The sequence below is a fragment of the Corylus avellana genome, chromosome ca9, assembly GCF_901000735.1.
Source record: "Corylus avellana chromosome ca9, CavTom2PMs-1.0".
NCBI classification, from domain to species: domain Eukaryota; kingdom Viridiplantae; phylum Streptophyta; class Magnoliopsida; order Fagales; family Betulaceae; genus Corylus; species Corylus avellana.
This window is the reverse complement of record NC_081549.1, coordinates 14,111,847-14,132,443: the sequence shown is the minus strand read 5'-3', so window position 1 is coordinate 14,132,443 and position 20,597 is coordinate 14,111,847. Positions and strand designations below refer to the sequence as shown.

Sequence of the window (20,597 nt, the reverse complement as noted above, 5' to 3'; positions counted from 1 at the left end):
TTGTACCATATGATTATATTATATGATAAAATGATTAATGATAATATTATATATTTCTTATTATTTACATATCATATGGTTGAATATTTCTTATATGTGTTTATATTAATATATACATATATATAATATATATACACACATATGCATAAATAACAAAAAACAAATGTATATTTTCCCTTCCCTAGTTTCCCTTATTTGAATAGAAAAAAAAAAAAAAAAAAAACCAAAGGTATATAATATATTTGTTATTATTGAGTAAATGAGTAATGTTGACTATATGTTGTTATTTGTTACTTATTAAAAAATATACGAGCCTTATACGAGCTTACTCACGAGCTTAATCGAGTCGAACCAAGCTTGCTTCATTTAATATTCGAGCCAGGATTTGTGTTCACGAAACGCTTCATTTAGTCGAGCACGAGCCGGGTTCAAGCTTGCTCGCGAGACACTTCACTCACTTAACAGCCCTATGCGTGACTGTCGCAGACTCTTTCATGAATCTCTTGGAGGATGTAATCTCCTTCCTCCTTGGAGACACACTTGAGAAGAGGTAACATGAAACCCTATTTGTAAAGAGTCCCATTTACCCCAACTGTCTAGGAGTAGAGAAGAGAGCACCTTCAACCGGCAAAGCACTTATTTCATGCTCTTCCTACTTGGCCAAGATGTGTTAAACGGAACCTTCTTAAAAAATGTCTCTAAAGGTGGATAATGGGACTACTGGTCTACTGCTTTGACTTTTTCTTTTTCCAACTACTGTGACGAAAGAAAGCAAATAAACTCAGCTTCTTGCAGGTCCCAAAAAGCGGGTAATTTTTGTCTTCTCGTCAAGTAAAGCCTCACTTTTTCAGCGAAGACCAGAACCGATTCAATCAATGCGACTTCGTACCACCAGTCAAAAAGTAAGGAATATTCTGAGGCGGGCAAGGAAGGAAGAGGCATGATATGTCTAGAATGTAGAAAGAGAATCTTCTCATTCAGAAAATGCCCCTTTAGCCCACTCTCTTTTTACATAGCCAACTAGTTGGTGTACTCTCCCTCGACACTGACCCGATAGAAGTCAAGCCCTTTGTCTCAAAAAGAATGGTCTCGATCTTCTTCTTTCTTAGCATTATTGTAAACCATTTGATCCTAGTCGTCTTGCGTGGAAGGAGCCAGATTTCAGCCTTAGTCCTCAGTTGGACTGCTTTCTTCTTGTCAGTGGGAAGGGTACCCTTCTCCAAGTACTCTACTAGCTCTTCTACCCACTTGGGCATCACCTCTATCGCCAAAACCGCTATCTCCCCGGTTATGGCAGGCTAGAGTAGAATTGTGCTGGCTCTTCGGTTTCTTCCACACCGTCGTCTATTGCCGACCCCATCCGAGCCAAATGATCCGCCCTTTCATTCTCTTCCCTTGGGATATTGATGATGCAGAATTTTTTGAAAATTCCGCATTTTTTGTACTTTGAATAAGTACAGCTTCATCTTATCTCCCTTGGCTTCGAATTCTCCTCAAATCCGTCTGACAATCACTTGATAGTCACTTTGTACTTCAATGAATTTTGCTCCCATCTCCCAAGCCAAGCTAAGTCTAGCTAGGACCACTTCATACTCGACTTTGTTGTTGGTAGTCTTGAACTCCAATCTCAAGAAACTACGCAACTCCTCTCCATCTACTTCGATCAGCACTACTCCGGCTCCACCTTTCTTCTTTGTGGATGACCCATCTACGTAGATCACCCATGTTTCGTCCCTCTGTTTCTAGCAAATTGGAGAATTCTGCCAAAAAGTTTGCGAGTACATGGTATTTGATGGCATTCCAAGGGATGAACTCAATGTCGAACTCCCCGAGTTCGATTGCCCAATTCGCTAGTCTTGCCGGACAGATCTAGCTTCTGAAGAACCTTCTTTAGTGGATACTCGGTTAGCATCTTGATTGTATGAGCGTGGAAGTATGGCCGAAGCTTCCTTGATGCAATGGTCAAGGAGAAGGCTAGCTTCTCCATTTTCACATATCTTTCCTCGGCTCCCCTCAATGCTCAGCTGATGAAGTATACCGGCTTCTGGACGCCTTCTTCTTCTTGGATTAGGGCTGCACTAACCGCAGTTGGAGATACGGCTAGGTATAAATACAACACTTCTCCAAGAATGGTTTGACTACAGAGGTGGGCTAGCCAGGTACATCTTCAGTTGCTCGAAGGCTTGCTCGCACTCCTCAGACCACTCAAATGCCTTTCTCAAAATCTTGAAGAAAGTGAGGCACTTGTCAGTTGACTGAGAAATGAACCTATTCAGCGCTACAATCCTTCCCGTCAGTTGCTGAAGCTGCTTCGTATTCTTCAGGGGTTGCATGTCCAGGACTGCTTGGATCTTCTCAGGGTTGGCTTTGATTCCTCGGTTGGACACCATTTAGCCGAGGAATTTCCCTGAGGATACTCCAAATGCGCACTTCGCGGGATTCACCATCATCCAATATTACCTCAACGTCTTGAACGTTTCTTGCAAATCATGTGTGTGGCCTAGTGGTAACACACTCTTGACGAGCATGTCATCGACATAGACCTCCATATTTTTTCTAATCTGTCCTTAGAACAACTTGTTCACTAGCCTCTGATAGGTGGCACCTGCATTTTTCATACCGAATGGCATGACTTTGTAGCAATACAAGCCTCGGTCCGTGATGAATGTAGTCCTATCTCAGTTAGATGGATGCATGTAAATCTAGTTGTAACCAAAAAATGCATCCATGAAGCTGAGTAGCCCATATCCAACTATTGAATCCACTAACGCATAAATTCGCAGTAGTGGAAAGCTGTTCTTCGGGCATGCCTTATTGAGGTCGGTGAAGTCTACGCACATTCTCCATTTCCCATTAGACTTTTTGACCAATACTACATTGGCCAACCAATAAGGATAGTAGACTTCTTCAATAAACTGAGCCTTAAGCAGCTTCTCCACCTCCTCGGCAATGGCCATATTTCGCTCGGGAGTGAACTTCCTTCTCTTCTGTTTCATCGGCTTCATCACTGGATCCACATTCAGCTGGTGGACAATTTCCTCAGGGCTAATTCTAGGCATGTCTTCGTGTGTCCATGTGAACACCTCCACATTTTCCCGAAGAAAGCCAATGAGGCCTTCTCGAACTTTTGGGGTTAGTTGTGAGCCGATCTTCACAACTTTGCCTTCCCCCACAGCAACATCTACCAGCTCCTCAACTGGCTCACCCTCTTTTCTACTACCCACATTATTGATCGTTAGGGGTGCAGATCCCGAAGGCATCTTCAGTGAAGTGTTGTTGCACTTCCTTGCTGCAACCTGGTCACCTTTGACCTCCCCGACTCCTTCATTTGTTGGGAACTTCATCTTCAGGTGGTACGTTGAAGTTGCAGCTTTCAATTTATTCAATGATGGCCGACCAATGATTGCGTTGTAGGCAGATGGTCGGTCAACGACCAGAAAGTCCACCATGATTGTCGATTGCTTAGGGGCTATTCCCGATATAATAGGAAGAGAGATGAGCCCCATAGGCTGGACTTGCTCTCCTGCAAATCCAACTAGTGGTGAGCCAAATGGCTTGATCCTTTCCCGATCAATCTCCATTTGTTTGAAAACTGGCCAATACAGGATATTAGCCAAGCTTCCATTATCCACAAAAATCTGGTGAATGGCGTGGTTAGCCACTGTCACCATCACTACCAATGCGTCATCGTGGGGCATTGTTCCCCCTCCGCATCTTCTTTCAAAAACGACAGAATCATCGGATCCTTCTTTTGGGCCTTTGAGGGCCTTTCAAGAAGGAGAACCTCCTCTACATTCACTTTCCTTGTGTGAGCCTTCCACGCAAAGTTGGACTCACCTCCACCAGCTATTCCTCCGTAAATTGTATGGATTTCACTGATCACATCTTGATTTTGAGGATGTTAGTGGTCGTTCTAATCTATCCTCGGCTCATCGCATCTTCTTCGTTTGTCCCGTCCTCTTTCAGATCTTCATGGTTGGCTTCTATCTGCAGAGGCTTCTGAGGATTTCTACTCCTCTCCCTCTCGTCGACTAGGAACCTCACCAACTTTTCGTTCTTGATGCAGTTCTCGATCTCATGGCACAGAGATATGCAATCCTTGGTCAAATGACCATGGTCATTATGGTATTCACAGAACTTTTGGTTGTTGCCTCTTTGTGGAGGAGTCCTCATCTTTGTCGGCCATCTGATGTTAGGATCCTTCCTAATCTCCATGAATACCTCGATAATGCTGGTATTCAATGGAGTCAGTCTCTGACCCTGCTGGTGTGGTTGCTCCACCTTCTTTCCCGAAGTCTTCGGGCTTTTCTCTTCCTTCCTCTTCTTCCCGGAGCTCCCTAGTACTACCTTGCTGCTGGTGGCCTCTCCTTGGGCAACCTCTGCTTTGGACTTCATTAAAGCCCCAATGTTTTCCTCTTGGTTGACGAACTCCTCGGCTTTGTTCATGATCTACCGAAGAGTTGCCAACGTTGGTCTCTGAGCTAGCTCGACCATCAGTGGCCCTTCGGTTCTAATCTCGTTCATCAAAGCTGAAAGCACCGTTTCTTCATTCGGACTTTCTACGGTCAACTTCTCCCGTTTGAACCTCAGCATGTAGTCCTTCAAGGACTCAGTCTTCCCCTGCACAAGGGACAGCAGGTAGGCAGGGTTCTTCCTCTTCTGGATTGCTGGAAATTAACTAAAAAATTGGCGTCCAAGTGAGTCAAAGCTATCCACGGACTTGGGAGGCATCTTCCCGAACCACTCCTTGGCAACTCCCTTCAAACTCAAAGGGAAGCCTTGGCACGCGACCTCGTCGGGGGTTGTTGCGAGTTTTAAGGTTACTTACAAGTGCACGAGTGATTTGCAATATAGTTTATGCAAGTGCGACGTCGAATCCACAGGAAATTGTATTTTTGCAAATAAAATATATCTAAATTAATTAAATCCTAACCTAGTTCCAAAAGATTTTGATTTTTGAATAAAAGAAAAAAATAAACTAAATAACAATAACAATAATCAAAAGATAAAATACTAAAGTTGTGGAATCCACATCCACCAAGTCGGAACATCACATTCCATGTTCTTCAATAAAATCTGAAGTTCTCACAAATAAATCCTATGTATGTCTTATTATGCAAATCAATTAAAAGATCTAATGTATCCATCCATTGTACAAATTACAAAAGATATCCGGATTAAACCAAATCATCAATTGTATCAATCGAACAAATCACAAATGATATCCAATTTTTTTTTTAATAAAGATCCAAGAAAACAATTACATGAAACTCTCCTAAAACATCATATGTATCTGGAAATCACAATAGATATCTAAGAGTAATTTCAATAATTAAATTAAACCAAAACAATTGAAACCTTAAAAATCCATAAAATAAGATAATATTGACTTATATGAAAGTTGTGTTGTTCTTCATCGGTGAGGCTTCATCCTCAAACTTAGTTGAGAATTTAGCTCCACATGATTGTTGAAAAATAAATCTAAACCTAAAGAAAACTAAAACTAAAGGGAGAAAAATTGTAGAGAATTTCAGACTTGGTCTATGGCCCCCTTTTCATGAAGCTTAACAACGTATTTATAGGGGCTTCTAGGGTTCAAAACCCTAAAAATGGTGCTAGGTCATATCTGGCAGACGAGTGCGCCCGAGCGCATGGCCAGTGCACTTTATCGCACTCGGGCATGTAGCTCTTCCCTTGCGGCGCGACACTCGGGCACTTGTGGCTTGCTGGTGGACGTGGGTGCGCTCAAGCATGACTCATCTGAGATCGAGCGCACGTGTGCTCGAGCACGGGATGATGCGCTTGATCCTACTTTGATGGCACTTTTCCCAGTTTTCTTCCAAACTCCGTATTTTTCACTTTAAATACGCAATTTTCTTTCAACTACCTAAAAACACTAAAAACATAAAACTAACACAAAGCATTAGATTACGACACAACTAAAGGATTAACTAATGTAAATTAAGGGATCAAAATGTGCAATATTTGGCACACATCAAGGGTGCCATGAAGAATTAGGTGAGCTCGGAAGCTCTCCATATGGTTGGCAGGATCCCCGCTCCCGTCATATTTTTCCACTCGAGGAACTTTAAACTTTTCAGGGTGAGAGTATCTCATTACTCGATCTGTGAAGGGCAAATTGGTATTCCGCATCAGATCCTCAGCTACTGAGTGATCCACTTCATTCTTCATCAAAAGAGCCATCTTTGCATACTTCTCCTGCAAATCCTTCACATACTTGTCAATGCTGGTCTTGTGACGCCTCTCGTGATGAGATTGGTCATGGTGAAATCCTCCTTGAACTGTCGTATCATGGCTGCCATGAACTGAGCTCTCATGATCCTCGTGACGAACAGGTCGTTTCTCCCTGCAACTCCTTTCGCGTCTCTCTTCACGCTCTCTGCCATCTCAGTTCTCTCTAGCAGAGAGTCAAGAAATGAGGTCTTCGTTCTGCTTCTTCATGGCGTCCATGGACTCGATCATACGCTTCGTGAGATCTTCCAATGAGGCAATCCGAGCATTCGGATCGTTGGACGTTCCAGGAACTCCAACTTGAACATTGCCATCAGGATTTGAATGTGTAGTCACCATGTCGGATTGTGAATGGTAAGAACTAATGAAAATCGAAATTCCCACAGACAGCGCCAAACTGTTGATGACAGTTTTCCGAGGATTGTCACGTGGCACGGTTCTCGAAGAGTAGCACAATGTTTGAGGAGTCGTTGGGCTGTAAAAGAAGAAAATAATAGGATAAGAGTTGCCGGTGGGGGAAGCTCCGATGCCTAAGTCAGTAAATGATTTGAAAGGACGAAAGCAATTGAGCAAAGAAAGCTTGAGAGAGAGAGAGAGAGAGTTTGAGGTTTAAGATTGTGATCACTGAAACAGTGAACTGGGGTCTCCATTTTATAGGCATCAGGTAGGAGTTGTCCCCTCGTAATCCTCGGCCCCACGTTCCCAGGATCCACGTGTGCCATGTTGGGGATGTGGATCATAGATTGTGGGATACTCCACGATCATGAAATCGTGGGGGGTATGTTTGTTGGCGGCTTGGCCTCGCTTACATCAGACGTGGGTGCCCGAGTAATCCTCGGGTACACATGTGTCGGTTTGGCGTTGACAGCTAGATCGCGTTTTGTCGAAAGTGGGTGCGTGCTTAGGCGCTAGGTGAATCCCCACATTCATCTAGTGATCGTGGTTTCCTTCATACGTGGAATGACCGATCTACCCTCGATAAAAGACTGTTATGCCCTTGGTGGGCTGACCATGCATCGGGTTGGGCCGACTAAGTCTCGGCCTGGGCTTGGTCTTAGCGAGCATGTACATTGGACTGGACCAAGAGGCCCGTTGGGCCTTATGTGGCCGATCCATGACCCAACAGTTACTTATCATAAATATTATGACAACCAAATATTCTTAAGTAAGTGATTGGGATTTCCAGTAATTTCATGTATGAATTGTTAGCAATTTGAGTAGATAAAGTGAGATACTCCGTATGAGACCCATCTATTCGAATATGTGAGAAGCACGTGCTTTTTATTAATGCTATTAAAAATTAAATAAACATGTGAGAAACAAATGCTATTAAAAAAAACATGTGCCTTTTGTTGTGAGTGTACTTGAGAAAATAAAAAGAAAAAAATAGCTAATATGCCTAAGTAGACTCAAGCTCATTAACATAGGATTTTGGACTAAATTGATGCTCAAATATGTCTATTAATGTTTAGTACAAATTTTAAAACCTTTTATCTCCCAAACACTTTTCACATGCTAAGGGACAAATATAAACGAGTCCAGTCAATTTCATATAAAATTTGTCACATTATTTGTTCAAATTATTATTAATTTAGACATATAATTAGTGTAGATGCTTTAGTGTTTCTAATTCGGATACTCAACTCAATAAATTTGGACGGAGTGAAGTACTAAGACAGCCGTAAAACAAATGAAGATTAGCCAAAAATAGAGAGAGAAAGAGGCGGCCCATCAACATGATACATAAAATTTTCATAGCCATCGGAGGATCTATCCCTCTGCCATTGGGTAGATCAAACATTTGTGGAAAGGTGCGTCGCATGGCGAAAAATATTCACTCACTTTGGATTTTTGACTTTTTTTTAAAAAAAAAAAAAATGCTAAAATTTAATAAAAAAACTCTCATATTATGCTCATCAAAATCCTAGGTGTAGGGCACATGCCCCAATTTGATGTAAAAGAGCACATGGCCCAAGTTAACCTAAGATTTTGATAGGCAAAATGTGGGAATTTTATTAGATTCTAGATTTTTTTTTTTTTTTTTTTTTTTTTTTAGTGAGACAAGATCAAAACAAGTGATATAGGTGAAAAGGCGGTTACGATTAGCGGTTATTAGTTAAAATCGCTAACTGTAACCGCCTAGGTGGTTAGAAAATCCACTAACTGCCTCCGCTAACCGCCTAGCAGTTAATCGGCAGTTAGTAACTCTAATAACTACTAATCGTTTTTTAAAATAAAAAAAAAATTATATATAAAAAAAAAAAAAAAAAAAAAAAACAACGATGTCATTTCTATGGCAATACAATAATATCATACTATATATACGACATCGTTTCTAAATTTTAATATAGGGTAAAGTCCACTTAACCCCTTCAAACTACCATCTCAATGACAATCTACCCCTCAAACTATCAATTGCGACAATTTACCCCTCAAACTTCCAAAACAATGACAATGTATCCCCAATTTTTTTAAAAATGACAAAATTACCCTTGCTAAAATAAAAACAAAAATACTAAAATTTAATTTTTTTTCAAAATTTTAAGGGCATTTTTGTCTTATTAAAAATTTTATATGGGTAATTTCGTTATTTTGCTAGCATTTTGGGTATATTATTGTAATTGATAATTTGAGAGGTAGATTGTCGTCGTCGTGATAATTTGAGGGAATTAAATAAACTTTACCCTTTAATATATATATATATATAACGATTAGCAGACAATTATTAACGTCCCCTTTTTCACCCTTAAACAAGTCTCTTATTCATTTTGGAGTTAAAATGTGAAACAACAGCAAGTGTCCAGCTGGACTAGCTCCAAAGCGGAATGGTGGCATCTGTGGGCAGTAGATACCTAGGCGACTGAGATGGTCCCATGGGCCTTTCGAGAAACAAAGGCCCTAAAAATAGCATTACAAGGCTTTCTAAAAAAAATAAAGGAGGTTGGAGAGAATCTTAGTCCGTAATAAAGAAGGTTGAGAGACCCATAATTAAAGGAACTTCCCCTCCATGTTGTGGCATATCTTTAAAAAAAGGATTGAAAGCATAGAATAAAGGTTAAAATAGTTTCCTCTATGAGAGTATTGGTTTTATGGATTTTGATTTTTATCGGTTGGATAAGAGAAAAGTTAACTAAAGACAAAAAATGAAAAGGATCCACTAAGAATAATGATCTTTGAAAGAGTCCTATTCACTTCAATGAGTAGAGAGGAATGTTAACTAAAGACAAAATGAAATGATTCGCCGAGAATAATGACCTTTGAGAGTTATCATGTTAACTTTAAAAGAAAAGACACTCAACTATTATTAAGTTTTGAAAAAATTATTTTAAATTTTAAAAAATTTTAATTTCATTTTTTAATTTTTAATTTGATGCAAAGTACATATCCATCAAATTTAAAATCAAAAGTGATAAAATAATTTTTATACTCTTAATTTTTTTTTATAAAATTTTAAAATTTACCCTTAATTTCAAATTAATATATATATCAAAAATTGAAAGATAATTTTGTCTTTTTAGTAATTTTGTTAGGGATGAATGGTTGAATCTGACGAAGAGAGGTCAATTAAATCAAATTGAAAATAAATTTTTAAAATTTGAAAATATTTTTTTAAAACGCGTAATAATTCAGAAGTCTAAAATTAAGACTCCGAACTTTCATTATACCTCTTGAACGAGCACAAGTTTTTCCTCATCTTCATTAATTAATGAATTCTCACTTCTTACAAATAAATTTTGGGATCAAGATTTTTTACAATTTTTTTAGATTCTTAAATTATGAAATTTAGGCAGTTTTTTTATATCAAAACATGTTCTTGCTTTTTATATTATAAAAAAAATTGAGTCAGAAATCATATTTTGATAAAAGTGAAAAAAAAATAAAATAAAGCTTTCTGAGAAGAAAATTTGATCTTTATGCTTTTATAACATGTTAATTTTTTTTTTTTAATATGTAACATTTTTTTAGGTGTTTTGATATAAATAAACAACTTAAATTTCACAATTTAGAAACCTACAAATTTTTTTTCCCAAAATTGTAGAAAATCTTTAACCTAAATTTTGCTTATTAATGATAAGTAATACTATAAATCTTTCTAAAATATTCTTCTAGAATCATCCAAAATGTAATATTACTTTTAAAATTATCGTTGAATTTTATATGTAATTTATTAACTTTTTACTTTATTTATAATTTTAAAATTCATGTGACAAATGACTTATATTATTACTATTGATGATAATTGTCAAGCTCTTGAGAAGTTCAAAATTTTCGTAACGAAAGTCGAAAAAATATGCGTAAGATATTTGGAGCACAAGATTCAAAATCTTTCATCTATATTATACTAATTATTTAATTAATATAATAAATATATAATAACAAATATAGATAAAACCGATGGAGTAAAATACCAAACATATTCTTATTATAATAATCATTACATCATAAAAAGAGGGTGTTACATCATGAGCTTGCCTAGGCTAGGGAAGAACACTCCTACTACTAAATATAGGAAGAGGCGAATTAGACAAAGATTTTGTTTTTTGTTTTTGTTTTTGTTTTATTTTATTTCCCCCCTTCTCTCTCGATAAGAAGGAACTCCTACGGTCACCCCGTACACCTGCAACACAAAACAAGAAATATTACCAAATTAGTTTATTGAATGCAGAAAAAAAAAATAAAAAACCAAGTTTGATGCTTTTGAAAATACCTAGGCATGGTGTTTGATGTTTGAGAGACATCTAGTCGCTGTCGCTGCTGCTGCTATCACCGTGTTTGTGTCCCTCACCATGTTTCTTCTTGTCCTTCTTCTTCTTCTTCCCGTCCTTGTCCTCGCTGCCACCGCCGTGGACTTTGTCCTTGATCTTGTCGGTGAACCCTTCCTTGTGCTCGCCCTGGTACTGCTGACCAGTCTTGTGCTCACCATGGTACTGATCTCCGGCCTTGTGCTCGCCGTGGTACTGATCTCCGGTCTTGTACTGATCTCCGGTCTTGTGCTGATCTCCGGCCTTGTGCTGCTCTCCGGTCTTGTTGCCTCCCATGTGGAGGGTCTCTTCAATCTTGTGTATGATTCCTGCCATTCTTTGTTTTCTTTTCTCTGTGTGAAAAAGTCTTGCTTGTAGTTGTGATCGGATCTGAAGAGATATGAAGCTCCATGGCTCCCTTATATACAGCATTGGAGGAGCGGGGTGCAGGTGCCACGTCACAACAAACAAAAACAAAATTATATCCAATCCGTGTTTCGAAATTACATACATGCCCATTGATACGTGTAGACGTGGACTTGATATTGGCCAGCACGGAATGCTTGAAGATCAGATCGTGCATGTGTCAGGATAAGAAAAACAGTAAAAGAATATAATTTTTTTACAAAAAGAAAAAGAAAACGAAAAGAGAGAGAGGAGAAGTTTCCGGAGGTCAAAAGAGAAAGTGATGAGATGTCGATAAAGCCGTGGGACACGGCAGAGATTGCCGACGAGAGACTTTGACCTTTTGAGGGCCACAGACCACTAAGATTTCAGAGATAATCACGTGCTTCTGACACATGTCATCGAATAAAGCAAGGATGGGGTAGCGTCCACTCAGGATCAGGAAGAAGAGTTCCAATCACGAAACAACGACAACTTGTGTAAACGTCGTGGACAGATATTTATGACATCAGAACCACTTGTTTAAACGTCGTAGAGAGATATTTATGATCACTTGCCGACAGACTGGGAGAGTTATCCTGTTGTAGGTTCCAAGATAGCTTAAAGTAGGTATCAACGAATACGGGGGGAGGATGTCGACAACGACCACAAGTTACGCATCAACTGACAAGAATTTTAATACGGGTTGGGAAAGATTCGGATTGAGCATAAAACATCCAACTTCGAATGGGTATGGGCCAATGGGCCTCGGTCCAAACATGATTATAACTTCAATGGGATTCAACCCAATGTATTAAATTTAAACACGACAAACAATCAAGAAGTTCAAGGAAATTTTCAGATTTGGAAAAAAAAATATCCCCAAATACGAATGGGTCCAAATTTGAGATTATGGGTGTTGAAATTAAGCTACCTACTACTCCCCAATAACTCTAATGCAATCCTATAGCCTATATGCCATGAATTTAACAAGAATTCAAGAAAGTAAAAAATCCCCAAATCTAAAACTTAGAACCCTAAATTCAGAATTTTTTTGAATTTTGATCAATGAAAGTTTGCATACCTTTGTTTAAAACCTTGAAAGCAAGCTTGGGTTTTCAAGTAACGAGGAGAGATGGCCGAAAATTGCTTTGGAAGTGTTTGTGTTGAAAGAAATCAAGAGAAAATAGGCTATGAAAAATGGCGTTGGGAATAATCCCACTTATCCGGCCCATTAGATGAATTATGGGCCTCAAAGCCAATGCCAGCCCATCAAAGAAATAATGGGCTTCAATACCAAAGACTGGTCCATAGAAACTACCAATTAAGTGTACAAATAGCAAGACTCCTGGGAGGGTCATATCCCGAGAGATATGAACATTCAGTGGGTTACTCCCGAGAACAGAGTCGTCTCGAGAGGATATAGCAAATGGCAACCAAATTGGCTCCCAGGATTATACACGTCTTGGAACTAAGATTCATCCTCTACATTCAATCTTGAGAGGGTTAGTTAATCACTTTAGCACTGAAGGTACAAAGGATTTTTATCCCTTAAACCTAGGAAGGGTGAAGTTGGGTCTCAACCCCTTAAATTCTGGGATAGTACCATGAAATTCGGATTAAATCCCTACTCTGAGCTGAATTGGAATAGGAGCCTCAATCTAAGTCGATTATGACTCCTTGAAGAATTTGACCAATAGTCCTACTCCAATTCAAATTGGAGTAGGGGCTTGGGTCCAAATCAAACTCTCAGCACTCTTACACAAAGTTAAAGTAGAAGATCTAATCTAAATCTAACTGCTCTTCTTTACCTATAAATAGCCACAGGTACAAAATATACATTGAAATCTAGTGCATTACGCATACACATTTCCTTGGAGACTAATTTAGGCATCAAAGTGAGGCCGTGCCGGCACACCTGGCGAGTTCATCCCGTTTAAAAATTGTTCTAACAAATAGGTTTTAATGTTTGAAACTCGATCTTATCACATTTTGGGTTTGCTTGAATGTTCGACCTTGTGTCAAATGATTTGGATCATCCGTCGAAGGTACTAACACTAAACCAAATTCCATCTTTGTTGCTAGATGGCACTGGTGGGTAGTTTGGTGCAGTCCCTACTTGTTGCAGTGACATTATTATTATTGATGAAATGCTTAACCCTACAACTTCATGCTGGCAAAAACAGAGTTTGTTATTGATCATTAGTGGTGAAGGTACAATTAAGGAATGCACCCACACTTACAACCGCTAAGAGCTCAATTGTGTTTTATGGGCTAGTTTAAGCCCTGTTGTGCAAATTTTAATTAACTCGCAAGTCTTCGAATCGTTTGCAATATAATATTTTACAAGTGCGAGGTTGATGTCACAGGAAATTGTGTTTTTGAAAGAACAATTTATATCTAAACTAATTAAATCATAACCTAGTTCCAAAAGGGTTTTGATTTTGGTTTTAAAAATTAAAAGACAAACATAAACTAATTAAAATAAACTAAGAGATAAAATACTAAGGTTTGAGAATTCACACTCACTGAATCATAACAACATACTTCCATATTTATCAATATTAATTTGAAGTTCTCACAATTAAAATCTTAGATATGTTTTACAATGCTTCAAACAATTAATCAAAATTATCCAATGTATCAATTCATTACACAAATCACAAGAGGAATCCAATATCAATTAAATCATCAGATGTATCCGTAAATCACAAAAGATATCAAATCTTAATTTAAACACCAAATGTATCTGTAGAACAAATCACAAGGGATGTCTAATTATTTAGGCAAATAAAATCAAGCAATCAATTATGTGAAATTATCTTAAATCATCAAATGTATCCGTGAATCACAAAATATATCCAAGAATCACTCCACACATTGAAAAGAAGTAAAACAATTGACATATTAAACCCAATAAAATCAGATAAATAAAGACTTATATGAAAGTATTAATGTTTTTCATCGGTGAGGCTTCATCCCCAACCTTAGTTGGGAATTTAGCTCTACATAAAAATAAAACATAAATATAAAGAAAACCTAAACTGAAAAGAGAAAAACTATAGAATTTTGCTATCTAGAATTGTCTATCTCTCTTGAATGCAAAGAGGTCTATTTATAGGCTTAGGAAAGTCCTAGAAGCCTTAGTAAAACCTAAATAATTCAAAGGTCTGTCTCCCAGTCAAAATAAAAGTCTGAAATCGGAATAGGATTCGTCCAAAATTTGTGTCCTTTTATTGCGGGGCGATTTTGGCATAGTAACCGTCCGAATTAGAAAAATCCTATATCACAACAACTTTAGTATTTTGCGTTAGCTTTCCAATGTCGCTAGATTCATTGTAATCCGATATTTGAGAAAAAATGTATGGTCAAAATACTGAGACGTGTACAGAATCTGATTTTGAATCCAATCTGATTTTGACTCCGATTAGAGAAATTTCACTTTAATCCTTTCATTGATTGGGTTAAACTTAACCACATCATCTAGATCTTTTCAAAGTGTGCTTTCTTCCAAACTTTGCATTTTTCCTTTTAAAGATACAGTTTCTCTTTAACAACCTACAAAACACTAAAAACACAAAACTAACACAAAACATTAAATAACGACACAGCTAAAAGATTAACTAATATAAATAAATTGGTCCAAATATGAAATATTTGGCACTTATCAAGCCCCTGAATGGTTTGTGGCTACTATAATTCACTTACTGAATTGCAATCAATTCCAGCAGCTCCCATAAGGTAGGTGCAAGTGAGCCCCACACCTACCCTCTAGGCGGCCTACTGAATTGGCTGCAATTTGGTCAATGCACCTTATGTACATTGTGAGAATTCATCTCATCTTGTACATATGTAAGTGTCAGATACCCATTGAAAATGCTTAGACTCGAACGTCATATTAAATCTAAAATAAGAATAATATTCCTTATCACTTTGTCCTCTGATTATCAATTGAAATTGCCTCAGTCATCACAGTATATGTGTCCAGTTTGGGAATATGAGTGTTCTCAAACTTTGCTTCGAGATATTCCAACATATCTGAAGTATATTTGAAGTTTTTCAACCTCTCTTAAAACTTAGGTGTGAAGAATAACTCTCTTGCAACATCATTGATATGCTCCCATTGATTGTATATCATTACACTATCCTTAGTGGAATCTAATGTAAGTTTCTTTGGTCAAGCTTGCAGAGGATTGTGCCCCTCAATTGTCATAGATTCGTTATACTCTTGTTTCCAATCTTCATATGAAAGTTTAGTAATAACAAACATAGGACCAACAAGCAATGTAAAATAAATAAATAAAAAGAAGGAAAATTACAATTTACTCCCCTCCCTCCTCCCACCAAAGTTGTGCACATTTTTTTATTCTACCTCTAATGTTTAAAAATTGACAATATACCCCCAATATTTTTTATTTTATTTATTTATTTATTATTATTATTATTGCAATGTGTCCATTCCATTTAAAGATTCTGTCTCCTATTTTTTTGGGAAAAAAAAAATTAAAAACATTTGGCCATTTGGGGGTGGCTGGTCATTTAGGGGTGGCTTTGCCCAAATGGGGGTGGCCGACCACCACCAAATGCCTAGCCACCCCCAATTAGATTTTTTTTTTTTTTTTTTTTTTTAAAGGTTAAATACCTTATTCCTCATGTGGTTTAAATTATTTAGTTTTTGTCCTTAGGGTTTACTTTTTACCACAGGAAGTATCTTTGGTTTGTCTAAAGACGGAGATGGTACTTCTATTCATTTGCCGTTAGAAGACTTGACGGAAATTCACGTCAATGACACGTGGACCCATTGAATTTCGACACCTGTTCTAAGTGTCAAATCATCACATATGACTAGATTTGCACCCCTACCACCTACTAAATAATAATAAAAAATAAAAATAAAATCCATGTAACAAATTAAAAAGACTTTTTTTTTTTAAAAGGTATTAAAATTCAAAATTAAAATTGAATTGAATTAAAAACAACCCATTCTAACCTTCCATGCTATACATATCCCCGATAACCCAAACCCATTCAAACCCAACCCTAGTCGCCGGCCACCAACGCAACCCAACCTCAATCTCTGGCCACGAAGTTTCCACAATCTCCGGCGACGAAGCCTCCCCAATCTCCGGCCACAATGCTTCCCCAACCTCCGTTCACACCCTAAGCCCGATACCCCAAACCCACCACAATCTGACGAAGCCACTCTCTGACGTTTCCGTCAAGTCTTCCCCAAGCCGAGGAACCCACTCTCCAGTGAAAGAAACATTAGCATGTTCACTAAATCTATAGTTTAAAAGATTCCAGTAAAGGTCGCTCTGCAACAATGTATGACTAATTTAAATAAAATTCTCTTTCAAGCAAGCCAATAATCAAATATTGGAGGATCTACCACCCCATAAAAGTAAGAATCTTCAGGAAAAGCTCTAAAGCCAAGTACTGATACAAGCCAATTACATAGTAAACACTAAATTATTGTTAGTTAATTGACGGACAGGGGAAGCTTCATCGCCAAAGATTATGGAAGCTTCGTGGCCGGGAGATTGGGGTTGGGTTGGGTTTGTGGCCGAAGCCTAGGGTTGGGTTTGAATGGGTTTTTTGGGGTATCAGATATCTATTTATGGCATGGAAGGATCTTGGGTTTGAATGGGTTGGTTTTAATGCAATTCAATTTTAATTTTGAATTTTAATATGTTTTTCTTTCTTTTTTTCTTTTTTTTTTTAAAAAAAAACCCCTAGTCTTTTTAATTTGTTACGTGGATTTTTTTTAATTTTTTTTTATTAGGTGGCAGGGGTGCAAATCTACTCATATGTGATGATTTGGCACTTATTAGGACATGTGTTGAAATTTAATGGGTCCACGTGTCAGTGACATGGATTTTCGTCAAGTCTTTTAACGGCAAATGGATGGAGATACCATCTTCATCTTTAGGCAAACCAGAGGTACCTTTTATGATAAAAAATAAATCTTAGGGAGCAAAAAATAAAGAGTTAAAACCACATAGGAGGCATAGGACATTTTGGAGAAATCAGAGGTGAAGTAGGGGTAATTTTGACATATTTGGTGCTTAAAGGCCATATGCGTCACACGTGACCTGCTACCATCCAAAAAGACAGAATCTGTAAACATAATGGCCATATTGGCCAAAAAAAAAAAAAAAAACTTCATGGATACATTGTCAATTTTTAAACATTAGAGGTAGAATAAAAAAATGTGCACAATTTCGAGGGGTAAACTGTAATTTCCCCAAAAAATATTAAATAGCATTATTAGGGCATATAACTATTTAACAAATCAGTATAACATGAAAACTCAAAATAAAACATATAATATAATTATGCAATGACAACCCTATCCGAGTAATTAAAAATACCTTTCGTAGGGAGTATGGCCATGACCAAAGCAATGCACTTTTAATCATCTTGATTTAAACGAGACTTCTATTTCATTATTAACATCCCAAATATGCTAACATCTTGCCGTTATACTTTAGGCTCTAACTTTAAGATATCAGAGCTCCGTAGGGAGATTAAAATTGTGATGGCCCATTTTTTTTTTAGAAAAAAAAGAAGAAGAGAAAGACAGAGAAATACATTTTCTTAAGCATTAATCACTTTCATAAATGCAATCGTTCCTTAAAATTGGTCAAAAACCTTTTTGTTTGAAAAATAAACGCACCCTCAAATATCCAACTTTCAGTTTCTGGTTGAACGTTCGAGTCTGGACCACACAAACATTCAACCTTAATCCTAACATGAACGTTAGACCTTATTCCTAGCATGAACGTTTGACCTGCAACCCTAGAACCGTTAGGTAATAGTACACTGAACATTTAAAACATAGTACAGAACATTCGATGCTAGTCTGAAAAGTAATTTTAACATATTATTCACTTTCTCAGCTTTTGGCATGCCCCACCCCCTATAAATACCACCCCTCCACCCTTCCTCTCCTCCAGACTTCACTTCTCACCCGTCGCTCTTGCAACCCTAAACCTAGAGAGAGAATAAGGAGCTTTTGAAGTGGTTTGCCATCTTCAAATGTAAATTCCTCTACACCAAGCTCGTTTTCATGTTGTTTACATGATTTTCATGTTTTAAAATGTCATGATGAGTTTATGCTATTACTCTTTTTAAGAAGCAAAAAAGTTTTCAAATGTTTTAAAACACCTCTTATTTTCTTAGGTTTTCATGTAGTTATAGATTGTTATATCTTTATGTACCTATTAAGATCATAGGATGAGATTTTCTACGTGCTGATTTTGAAATAGGGACTTCACATGCATTCTTGAGATGATTCACTAAAATCACATGGGTCAACCACACAAGACCCACTAGGCCACTACCACTTATCAAATAAGTGAATGAAGCCATGGAGATCCTATTCTCTAAAGTGGCTTTCTTGGCTTTCATTTTGAACCAAAAACACTTTGGGCAAAAGCACTCGATTATGTCTAAAACCAAAACATTCATGACACTTACGCCTTGAATTTCCTTCTCTTTCTTGTTCCTATCGTTACAACGAAAACTTGACACCTTGATTTCATCCTCATATGTTTTAATTCTCAAGAATTTGAATAATACTCATTATATTTCTCTTAATTAATTGTTTTGTTCATCTCCAATAAATGTGATACATATCAGTTTGGTAAGTCTTTCTTAAAAGAAGATTTAGTACCCATAAGAGCACTATTTGTAATCTCACAAAAACCATTTTTTGGTTATTTTGATAAGCCAATTTAGTGAAAAAGCCTTAAAACCTTATTTTTCAGCTTCACTAATTTGACCCACAAAAAAATTGTGAGTGAATGTGAGTACTATTCACTTACCAAATGAATAAAAAAATGGTTTTTTTTTTTTTTTTCTCTCTCCTCCTTTAATAGTTATAGAAATAATAAACAAATATTTGAAAAAGAATATTTAAATGAAATAGTGAAAGTAGATTGTTAAAATATTGAGACCGTTGGAAATGATTTTAAAAAGTGAATAGTTAAAATAGAGAAAAATATACTTTTGGTTATTTTGGTAAATTTTGGTGAGACTGCTAATAATGCTCTAACATTTCTCCCCAACCTAACCCAAGCCCACTACCACCTTCTCTTGCCTCCCAAAGACTCACGAGTCTCCAACGAACCATTCTCTCCATATCGGTTGGAAATTAGGATTATCTTCAGTTCAAATTTGGAGAATATCCAGTTAATTATATTGATAAGATATTTTTGTCCCCTAAAAAAGTAAAATGACAAAAATACCTTTAAAATATAATTAACTAGATACTCTTTAGTTCATTTCCACTTATTGGAGTTATGGATGTTCAAGCAGGGCGGTTATAACTGCTTTGGTAGACGGTTATCGGTTTTTAATAACCGCCTAGAGTGGGGCGGTTAGCGGCTTTAGGGGCAGGGAAAAGCAGTTAATAACCGCTAACTGCTTACCCTTATATATAATAATATAAATATAAATATATTTTATATTTAAAATATAACATCAAAATGACGCCCTTTTTGAGGAAAACAAACACTCACTCACTCAGCTTGATTTATATAAATTAGGGTTTCGTCATATTCTCTTAGTCTCAGACTCTTTCTCACGACTCAAGTCTCAAGCGGCGCCGTCCCTCTCTCTTGGACTTTTTATATCTCTTCTCTCTTGTCGCCTCTGTCTCTCCTCTGTCTCTCCTCTTGCTCGTCGTCTCTCTCTGTCTCACAAGCTGAATAGTTGATGATCACAATCGGGTGAGTTTTTGTTTATTTATTTTTTAGTTTATGGGATGCCTGCTTGTAGCTGTTAAGAAAGTAAGGAAAAAACTCACAGATTGTTGTAAGTATTTTGCATCTTCTTGATTTATATAGATTGTTAATTGTTATATTTAGTTAAAGCACCTAAAAAAGCCCAAAAGCTCATATAAAAAAGCGGTTATAAAATCGTCGGTTATTGATTTTAATAATCGCCGGTTATAAAATAACCGCTAACCACGTAAGATGAGCGGTTGCGGTTATTAAAATTTAATAACCGCATTATGCAATTGCAGTTAGCAATTTTAATGAATAACCACTAACTGCAAGCTTGTACATAGGGGTGTAAACGAGCCGAGCTTGGGCGAGCTTTGGCTGTCCAGGCTCGGCTCGTTTATTTTCGGGCCAGGCTCGAGCTCGAGTCGAGCCCGACTTTGCTGCTCGAGCTCAGCTCGACAGGATTAGAACCCTGTTCGAGCTCGAGCTC

General features: G+C 37.4%; 2 protein-coding genes across 2 annotated transcripts; both read right to left on the bottom strand.

Moving 5' to 3' along the window:
* Positions 1-2,702: 2,702 nt before the first annotated feature.
* On the bottom strand, positions 2,703-3,698 carry LOC132162341 (uncharacterized). Its single transcript, XM_059572584.1, has one exon. It carries the CDS (start codon positions 3,696-3,698, stop codon positions 2,703-2,705), a length of 996 nt encoding a protein of 331 aa, XP_059428567.1.
* Positions 3,699-10,650: 6,952 nt separating this feature from the next.
* Positions 10,651-11,395, bottom strand: LOC132192114 (protein SRC1). The gene is made up of 2 exons (XM_059607332.1): positions 10,961-11,395; positions 10,651-10,870 (listed from the first exon to the last, which is right to left on the bottom strand). Exon 1 carries the CDS (start codon positions 11,328-11,330, stop codon positions 10,992-10,994), a length of 339 nt encoding a protein of 112 aa, XP_059463315.1. The 5' UTR covers positions 11,331-11,395; the 3' UTR covers positions 10,651-10,870; positions 10,961-10,991.
* Positions 11,396-20,597: the final 9,202 nt, after the last annotated feature.